Raw genomic sequence first — 10,340 nt, forward strand, 5'->3', positions numbered from 1 at the left:
GGAGAATGACTGTAAGATTGAAAGCCATCAATTAAAGTAGGATATTTCAGGAATGCAGCTGGATTAATTAGTTTGAACACTAACTGAGCACCAGAGGAGGAACAGTTTGCTCCCATTACTGCCAGGTATCACTCCCAGAAAACACCAATCAGTCCTTGTGCCTCTCTCTGAGTTAGGACACAACTTTGGTCCTCTGCTGTGCTTGTGCTTCCTAGAGGTCTTCAGGCTAATATTCCTCTTCTGGTTCACCAAAGGCCTGGAGAAGTTTAACGTATATTTGTGTATTACTTCCTTCATGGGTCAGCAGAACACCTGACCAAAAAATCTACAAAAAGCAAGGTGCCAATAAGTGTACTGCTGGAACTTATTCCATATGGACATGTAAGCAACCTTGGAAAACTGAATTTCTGCCTGTAATAGTCTATGGTTTTTACAGTAACATGTGTTCAAAATTTTAATTTCCAGAAAACTACACATGACTTAGGAAGTTTAACAAGAATGTTAAAAGATCTCTTCAGAAAAAATACAACATAATAATTCTTTGCCAACTCTTTGAATGTATTTATTTCTGTTTAGATTTGTGTAAGGAAGTCTCATGCTATAATTTTTTATTAAAAACACGCCATTAGAAATAAATAGTACATTTATACTCATAAATAAACCAGTAGTTTTTACGCACACTAATGCTAAGCTTCCTCTTTCCAAACTGGAAGTGTATTTCACCATCTAATGTTTTTTATTTATAACCAATACAAAAGGATGAAGTTGCTGCATGAAGTTTATACTTATTGTGGGTTTGATATGTCCTCAGACTAGGGTTTAAGCCTATCTTCCTAATAATATTTATATGGGAAACATACACTTCTATTCTTAGCATTGATTTTGGATGTGGTAAGTGAGCTTAAATGCTGCAGAAAGAACATAATGGTAATAACAAAGATTAATATATTTGTTTCTTTTTCCTGCTTGCTTATGGGAATGACTGATTTTTATGAAAAAAAGAAATGCTTATAGAAAGAATCAATAATACCACCTGATTAAAGGAAAAAGTACATTATTTTAATTCCCCATAGCCTTATTTTCATTAGCTATGTGAAAATGTGTGGCCTGGTTTCTCAGATGCTAGGAAAGCAGAATTCCTCAATGCTGTTCTCCTTTCTCATTTCTGTTTCCTGCAGATCAAGTTGATGGTATTCAAATGTCACACGGTTGATGTGTTTGCCACTGGAGACCATTCGCAGCACAGTGTTGTCACAACCAATCTTCATTTGGGCTAATTGGGAAAGAGAGATATAAAGGCGATATAAAGATACACTTATATGGGAGAGAGAGAGGGAAAAGAGATAAATTAGTTGGGAATTATAAAGCACCAATACATGCAATTTTGGAAATTCAACAAATTTGTTTGTAATAATGACCTGCCAGTCATGATGTTGCAGATTAATTTTTTTATTTGTCCATTTTGCTTTATAATGCTTGGGTATTTAAACAAGCATTGTAACTGTGATTCGTGCAAATGCCACTCCACATTTATGTGCTACTGTTAAATACCATGAATGATAGGTAAGGATGAAGGCACTGTATCCCAGAAATAACCAAAATTAGCAGCATTGAAATATTTCCTGTTAGAGGCATGAGTGGGTTTGTGCATAAAGGCATTCCTCACAGTAACAAAGGCATGTGAGTGTCCCATCAAGACAAACTCAAATGACAGTACCCAACATACGGACTCTGAGGGAAATCAAATATATTCCTTAACCACTGATTCAGATGAGCCATTTGCGTGGCGCTTGGCCTGTTTCACTTGGGAAACTTGGGACAGCTTCCTCACTGGGGAAAAATTTGGTGTACAATTGGGAGAGCAGGGTCTACTGAGGTGGAATTTCTTTTCCTTCACACCATCAGGAAAACAAATTTTAATCTCATCCTAGTGTTCAGCATTTGCTCAGCACTAACACTTGCCAGTTAAATCCTTGAATAGTGCCTGGACAGTTAATTGTGGTGTGATGAAAGGCAAGCAAGATCACAGGAGCCAAGTACCAGGCATGTTCCTGCTCTCCAAGTCTGTGGAAATGCCACTTTACTGGTGCCCCTGTTTATATTCCTGAAGTACCATGTGTATACCACAGGTAGTCTGTCACATGACTGCCATGTTTTGTAGTCTGCTATTGAATATTAGGGAAACTGGGAATTTTTATTTTTATGGGGAGAAAGAAGTCGCTAACCTGTCATTAAAGAGAAACAGGTTCAGAGCCCACCAGGGTTCAAAGCAGAGAATGGCAGCAGAAAAGGAGTCTTTGCAAATACTAAATAAGCAAAAGAAAAGCTCCTTAGATGAGAATGTAAGCACTCTGCCTTCATTTGTTGTGAATTTCCAGACTCATTTAATTGCTATCGTTCTAATAATAAAATTGTCATAGGCAAGCATTTTAAAAATATGTATAATTTAACCTTATAATGATTGCTGCAGAGACAAGGTGGTCATGGTAACACACAGTCAAACCATGGATTGAATAGCTTTAGCTCTCATGTTCTGCTGGAAGAGGAGTTCATCAGTTTATCCAGGTGGAGGGTGGGGAGGGGGGTGCCTCTGTATGTCTTTTTCTGGTTAATTATTTTATCATGTGGAGGTAATTGGAGGAAGGAGTTCTTACCAGACCCATGAAAGGAGTGACAGAGATCAGCTAGTGGAAACATCTTGGATGGGTCTAAGCCAGCTCCTCCCAGAAGCTCTACAAAATCTCCCACTCCTGCACAGCCTGCTGATGGTTTCTAAAAAGGCAGAGGTCAAAAGTTATTTATCATTTGTCTTTAAAATGTAGCAGTTCCCTAGATATCATTGCAGCCAACAGTGGGTTTTAGAAATCCCCTTTGCTCAAACCTCTGGGAAGTCAGTTTCTCATCCTGAGCAATACTATTTTGATTTGATGTTAGTAAGATAATTTCCTTAAAAGATTCCAAAGAAAGACCTAAATAGGCTCTCAAAAATACTGATGAGTAGTTTAGCTCAACTGTTTTTAGTGCAGACAAGCAATCTAATTCAGGTATCTAAATTAATGCAGGTATGGGCTGCACATGTGCCTACACTCAGCTGGCAGACAGGAACTTCAGTTCCACTATGCTATACTTATGCCTAAGCAATAAGTGCTGCTAAAATGCACTATTGTGGCAAAGTTTAACTAAAATAGAAATTAACCAAAAGGGGAGTTTGTATGAAAACAGGGGCTTAATGTATATTGAACACCCAAGTACTCTTTTCTTGAAATTAATACTGTTTATTAAAATCATGTTGCATGGACACCTTGAGCACCTTTGGACTGTTATCCTTATGCTGCTATTTAGGTGCCTGATTTCTTTACCTTCCTTTGCTGTTGCTCTATTTCTGCTGATGCCTGAATAAGTGAACTAATTCACTTATGTCAGAATCTGGTTTGTTCATTCCCATGAATGACCTAGGCTGCCAGACTCACTGATAGGAGAAAACAAACTTTCTTGCTCTTTTCTTTTGGATATTTTGGAATTGGCACATTCTTAGACCTCCCAGGCACAAGGTGTCAACAACAGCTCTTGCCCTCTCCTTTCTGTTCTTCCACAAGAACTAAGTGCTGTGGCCAAACCCCAGATAAGAACAGATGGGGCAGGGGATGCTCAGCATGCTGAGCAGACAAGCAGTTCTGAGCACATTTGTATTTTCTCCATGCTAAAACCTTACTATTTAATTTGTGTCTACTTTCTCTCTTTAAGGTGGTTGCTGCTTTCATTAGTTTAAATTCAGATACACTCTTTTCTTTATAATGAAATTCTTACCCTTTGCTAGATAAGCAATAGTTACATGCATTAGTGGTACTTTGCATGATATTATTGCCATTGAGACATTACTGAGACAATAGTGACAAAGACAGATCCAGTTATCATCTCTGGGGGAAACCAGAGTCCTCAGTGTGCATGCAAGTGGTCTGGAACACATATGCCTTAGCAGGCAGTGTGACAGGATATCCCTGCTTTACCCCTTCCCTCTCCTGTGCCCAGGAAGACTACACCTGGTAGTAGGTTATTAGGAAATAAAGAACTCACCTTTAAAAAGAGGCCATTTAAATGTCCCAGGATAAGATCAGATATTTTTATCACCACTGGGTAGATTATGGAGAAGCTGCAGTTTCTGTGCTGGTGAGGAATGACCATGGTAAACCTCCCTGAGGGGGTCTGAGAGATGACATTGCAAGCTGGTATGCAGGAGAAGGTACAAGAGTTACTTGTGCAGTCATCACTGCACGTGGCCAAATTATGTACTTACACTACCAAAAAAGCAGGTATTATTTAATTACTGAGAATTACAGCCAAATGTTGAAAAATATGCATATGGCATTTTCTTGCATAGCATTTGTTAATTAAAAATTCCCTCCCCATGGTTTACTGTGTAGCATGAAGTCTGGCAGAACTTGAGGGCGAAGCTATCAAAAGGAGAGCTCACATCCGCACTCCATACACCAGGGGTTCATCCTGTCAAGCGTTCATACAGTTTACCAGTTTAAAGGAGGCTAAACATGGATGTAGGACTTTTACTTAGCTTTGACATTTTGTTGCCTAATACTGCAAACCCCTAACTTCAATTCTGCTCCTCTACCTGGAGTTCCTTGCCCTGAAAAATATCTCGTCGAAATGAAAGCATAATTTTATTTTAGGTTCAAACTGAAGAGTTCTGGTAAGGGGGTAACTTATCATCTACATATGCAGCCCAAGGGATTCTTGACAGAGCCCTGGGGGCCTGCAGCTGCTTCAGCAGGACAGTCAAGGACATCAGCCACTTCACAATTGTCACATTCATGGTCCTGAAGCCACACCAGAGTGGGGACCCAGTTTGTAGGCTCATGTCTGAATAAACTGGATTAAGGACAGGGCAGAAGTGCTGTCATCTATGGTCGTTCTTTTGTCACTTTGCATAGTGAAGCAAATAAATCAGACTGGCCTGAACAATAATTGCTAAATATCCTGTCCCTCTTACAAAAACAATGCAAGTAAAGCACTGGAATGAGTTGCCCAGACAAGTTGTGGGTGTCCCACTGCTGGAAGAGTTAAAGGCCAGGTTAAATGGGGCCCTGGACAACCCAGTCTAGTGGGTGGTGTCCCTGGCCATGGTCAGGGAGTGATGGAATGAAGTGGTCTTTAAGGTCTCCTTCAACACAAGCCATTCTATTATTCTATGATTATTTGTGCCTTGCCAGCTCACAGGCTTGGGGAATTTGCAAGTAAATCCTTGAGGTCATATATCACTCATAACTATCATACAACTATTCAATATGCTGTTTTTACTGTCAAAATTTAAAAAATATTTCTACCCTTTTGTTCGCCAGGATCTAGAAATTGCTGAGATTAAAATCTCCAAATCCGTACTATTTGTTCTAGTCAAATGTGTTGGAACATGTCAGTATTAGATTGGGAGAGATCTTATTTAAAAGATAGAGCTTTATTGTCCTGTATATTGAAGACATGCCTTTTTTTTTTCTTTTTCTTGAGGCACACACTGAGCCTGAGTCAAATTTACAAGCATGCCCATGTGCACAGCTCTGGTGACTTTAATGGAGCTGAGTCAGTGCAGATAATGACAGTGAGAGAATTCAATGCAAACCAATACATTCATTTTGCTTCCAGCCCTAAATGAAAGTCCCTTTGATGATATAAAATGCAGACTTACGAAAAAGATTTGTGGTTTTTTTGATTGTGACAGTAAATCCATTGCCTGGCTGGTGAATCCTGAAGAAGATCATTGCCACGTTCTGTGAAGACCTGATGCTCCTCTGAATATTTCCGCTTTCACAAAAGTCTACATATCTTTGAGAAGTGGTGAGGGGATGGTCCAAAGAACTTGGAAATTTCTCTCCTTTGAGTATCCAACCATCAAATACCTACAGGAGTTCAATAATTGAAAAGAAGGCTTTTGCTTATTTCTCTGTTAGCAGAGAACAGAAACATAAAGTATGACAGATACTTATTTTGACACCAGATAGCCTCTTCAAAGCCACCATTAGAAAACAAAAATTCATTGTATTTATTGATTTTCTAGCACTTGACTAATTATTTATGCTTGACTAATTATTTATGCTTCAATTTATATTTATTAAAGGGATACATATAATTTTCAATGTTATCTTTATTTCCTTCGGGTGACAATTTTAGTGATTTTTTTTTGAGGGAGGTATCTTTTTTTGTTTCAGTATCATCACATTTTTTAATTTCTTACTATTGCAATTTTGTTGTTACTATGAAAATCTTTTGACCAGCTTGATTTGGAAGACACAAGAAATACAAGTCACCCTCTCAAACTCCAGGCACATGTCTGTTGATCTGGCCTGTAACTTTCCACCATCCATGTTTTACAGCATATCATTAATGGTCCCAGAGGTCTTCCAGAGGTAATAGAACAAATAGAACTTTGGGGAGAAATTATTGGCAGAGGCATTGTTCTTGCCTGCATCTGCTCTTTCACCCCATCCTAACCACTACAAAGCAGAACAAATGCTGCATATTTGACTGGACCTTAAGCACTGACCTCTACAAATGTTTCCTTCACAACCAAATAGTAGCAATTTCCCCTCACCATCTTCAGAGAAATGTGTCAGAAGTAGAAATGTGTCTCAGCTGTAGCAAAGCTATGCAGCTACCTCTCTTGCTGTTTCAATTCCCTCCTACCTGCTCTTCACACAGTAATTCCTTTTATACTTCAATCAATAGTTACAAAATTCAAAAACTGGATTCTGCCATTGCTTCAGTCAGTAATCCTAATGTGAATATGTGGAACTTCCTGATGAAAAAGCATCAGGATCGGTCTCTGGATTTGCCAGCGCTGTAAATTCCTGAAGTAATGAGATGCAGGCACTCAAATTATGCCAGGGGAAAACTGCCTTTATAAATACCATAGTATAACATAGGAAGCTGGGACACCATGACCAGTGAAGAAACCTCAAAAAAGTGTCAAAGATTTCTTGGCATTTTTCTAGCCTCTGTGAGTCCAGGTACAAAAACCTTCCACCCACAAGAGGCTGAAATCAACCTTTCTGTAGCCATGTGGGGAGAGGGGCAGGGTTGCCCAGGGTAAAGCAAGCAGGTGGACAGTACCTCTTCAAGAGCAAAGACAAGTAAAGGGGATAAAGGCCAATTTTTCTACTCCTTTTCTCCCTCCCTGGAGCTTAGCTTGTTATTAGGTGAGGTGGGGCCTATGCTATGGCCACAGCAGTGCAAAGGACAAAGTGCAAGGTGAGGGGAGCGGCTGGGGATCATTGAGCCTTCCCCTCTCTCCAAAACTGAGTTCAGATCTCGGTCAACACTCCTGCATGCCAGAAAAATGCACTGGTAGAGTTTTTTGATAGTCTGAGTCATGAGCCTCTTTCTGTTAAGAGGCAAGGGTCCTGAAAAGCTCTAGCAGAGAAGTTGTAAAGAAAGCCTGGAATGATTCATTCACTAATAATCTGATGCTAAGTGACCTGTGAGCAGAGATCCTAGAACAGTAAGGGCTGTTCTGAGAGCTGTATCATTATCTGCAGGGCTTGTGTAATTCACAGTGCAACGAGAAAACCCTCTTAACAGGGCTAGTGTGCTTTGTTTGTCCTGAACAAACTCAGTAGAGGTGTATCTGAACAGGTTTAAAAGAGCTAGTACTGCAGTTTGGAGAGGGATCCTCATCCTGCATCTGACTTTGCTATAGAGGGATGGTGATGAGTGAACATACACATTCAGGGTACCTCATGGAAGAGAAAGAGCCATCCTAGTGATAGTTGCTTTATGAAAGCCAGTTCTGCACACACAAACACACACAATTGTGCACTCACACGTTTGCCTACCCCTTGCACAGAGTGAACATCTCACAAGTCAGAAAAGAGCAGGGAAGGGGAAGCACAGCGAGACTTACAGATTCTTACCTTCAGGAAGTCACCCCGTTGGCAGTTGATGTTCACAAAGTTGTACTCTATTGTGATGAGTTCCTCAGGCTCCCCAATGAAGAAGGTTGCACAGTGCAGCTGTCGTTGGTCTGCAGTGAAGGTGAACTGCCCCTCTATACTCAGCATGTCAATGCATCCTGGGGAAGCAGGAACACGGGGCTGCTGCCTCTGCTTGCTCTAGAGAGTCCCCAGTGCCAGCTCCCACAGTGCAGGGAAGGAGAGGGATCGGAGAGACCTCCTCCCCTTCACTGAGACCTGGCTTGCAGTGAGGAAAGGGAAAGCCACCTGAAGTAATTTGGAGACTACCAAGCATCAGAGGGTAAATAGTAACTTACATGAGCACAAGCATGTGATGGGGAGATGCATGACAAAGCACCTCTGAGCAGAGGACTCTTGTGTGTGAATGTGCACAAGTGCACAAACACTCTAATCCTTCAGATTTTGTGCTAATCACAGCTGTTACACCTGCCCCATCTCTTGGCAATGTGACCCTGCCCAGGGATCTAGGTGTAAAATCCCCATCCTACTCCCATTATTTGAGATCAACTACTGTGAGCCCCAATTCTCTGCCTCAACCACAGGTTTTCTGAGGTTTTAACACTTTCTCGTTCTTCTCCCTGGCCTTGCAAAAAGCTCCTATGGCTCCCACTCCCAATTAGCCCCTTTTCCTTCCCCGAACCCTGAGGTCCTTCCAGGACTCTCCCACCTACCAATAGTCCCTACCAGAGCAACAAAGAAACTCACGGAGCGACCGCCGGTAGATCTGTCCTGCAGACAGCTCTCGCTTCAGATCTTCACTGAGGAGTAGGAAAGGCTCATCTTCACCAGCATCCCTCACCTGGTTAAAGATGAAGAGCAAAAAGAGTGTGGGGCAAAGTCTAATGCAGCCCCTTCCCTGTTCCCTTTTCAAGAACAGGCACAGCACATTAAATCCCTCCTCCAGAAACAATGTAGCAGTGAAAAACCTGTCAGAAAGCTGTCAATCTGCAGTAAAAGGGAAATAAACCCGCCACCTAAGAGGTGTGCCCAGCAGCTAAGTGCACAGTGAGTCTCTTAAATCCTCAGCATTTTTGCTGAGGACAAACAAATGGAGGGGGAGTGCAGGACACATGGGACTGTTGCATTAATGTTACCCAGGTGTAGGTTTAATGCAGAAGAAGTAGGAATAGGAGGGGAGAGAGAATAAAGACATAATTCTTGAAAGCTGAGAGTACAAGTTAGAAGACAGCAGCTAAAAGCACAGCGAAGTGTTTTAGTTATCAGCTGTATTGCTCACCTCTAGGTATCTGGTTTCCCCCTTGGAGGCTGCCAGGAAGATGAGTATGAAGAGGCATTGAAACTGGAAAGCAGATGGCATGCTGACACCTCCGCTGGTGGCCCTCCCTGTCTCTCTGACCAAGTTTCCCCTGGTCTGTGCCGGTAGGCAGGAGCAGCTGGGGTGTCTTGGAGCGACTCTTTTTATAGAGCTGTTGGGAGGGGAGGCACTTGGTCCCTGTACTGATAGGGTAACCCATGGTAACTGAATTCCTCTGGCAGTGACACAGTATGTGGGCATGACAAGGGTCCAAATGCAGCCACAAATTCTCAAGTCGGTCAAATTTGCCTCTCTGACAGATGTCATTTCTCCTTATCTTTCTGGTGAAGCTGAAAAGCCCTGTGGAGGAGAGCCCATTCCTGTGCACATGGGGCACTCATGTAGTATGTTTATTTCCAGTTACTACAAAATGATGGACAAGGAGCACCCCTCCCTTATCCTATTCTTCTGCTTCACTGTTCTGGGGCATTTTGGACCTGCAGGGCTCCCTGGTCCCCTTCTGCTGCTCCGTGACATGCAGCTCTCTGCAGACCCTGTACCATGTGCTTCCCACTCGCCAGGCCGGGGTGGGCACCCCTGTGTCCCAGGCAGGTTTGCACCGTGGGCCAGCATCCCTCCAGGGCTCTGCAGGGAGTACAGAGGAAAAAACAGACAGGTCTCCCTGCCAGAAATAGTTTTCATATAGAAATTAGGAAAGCTTGGGCATTCCAAGTGCATATTCTCCGCAGAATACCTGATACCGCTTCAGCCCAGATTCTCAAGGGAAACCCAAGAAAGACCTTTAAAAGATGGATTATTTAATGGATTACTTTACTGTAAACTATAATACTATTTCATATCTGCATGCAAGGTCTGTGAAATTGACGTATCTGCGTTTCAAGAGCATGAAAATTACTAAGGAAATGGAAAATATTATTTTTGAACTTTAGTATCAGGTTGCATTCAAAGGTTGGTAAAACTACTTTGGAGATCTGAGTAATTAATTACCTCATGAACCAAAACTGAATTGATTTATTTTCATGTACTTACCCTGAGTTGTTTAAATACTGTCATTTTATGCAAGGATTATCAGAAGATTATCCAAGGGAGTT

At 41.7% G+C, this 10,340-nt stretch overlaps 1 protein-coding gene across 1 annotated transcript; it reads right to left on the bottom strand.

The window, feature by feature from the left end:
* Positions 1 to 543: 543 nt before the first annotated feature.
* CRHBP (corticotropin releasing hormone binding protein) lies at positions 544 to 9,373 on the bottom strand. The gene is made up of 7 exons (XM_071580609.1): positions 9,211 to 9,373; positions 8,679 to 8,772; positions 7,914 to 8,071; positions 5,693 to 5,903; positions 4,075 to 4,223; positions 2,655 to 2,772; positions 544 to 1,273 (listed from the first exon to the last, which is right to left on the bottom strand). Exons 1-7 carry the CDS (start codon positions 9,289 to 9,291, stop codon positions 1,116 to 1,118), a joined length of 969 nt encoding a protein of 322 aa, XP_071436710.1. The 5' UTR covers positions 9,292 to 9,373; the 3' UTR covers positions 544 to 1,115.
* Positions 9,374 to 10,340: the final 967 nt, after the last annotated feature.

This window comes from Pithys albifrons, chromosome Z (genome assembly GCF_047495875.1).
Source record: "Pithys albifrons albifrons isolate INPA30051 chromosome Z, PitAlb_v1, whole genome shotgun sequence".
Taxonomy (NCBI): domain Eukaryota; kingdom Metazoa; phylum Chordata; class Aves; order Passeriformes; family Thamnophilidae; genus Pithys; species Pithys albifrons.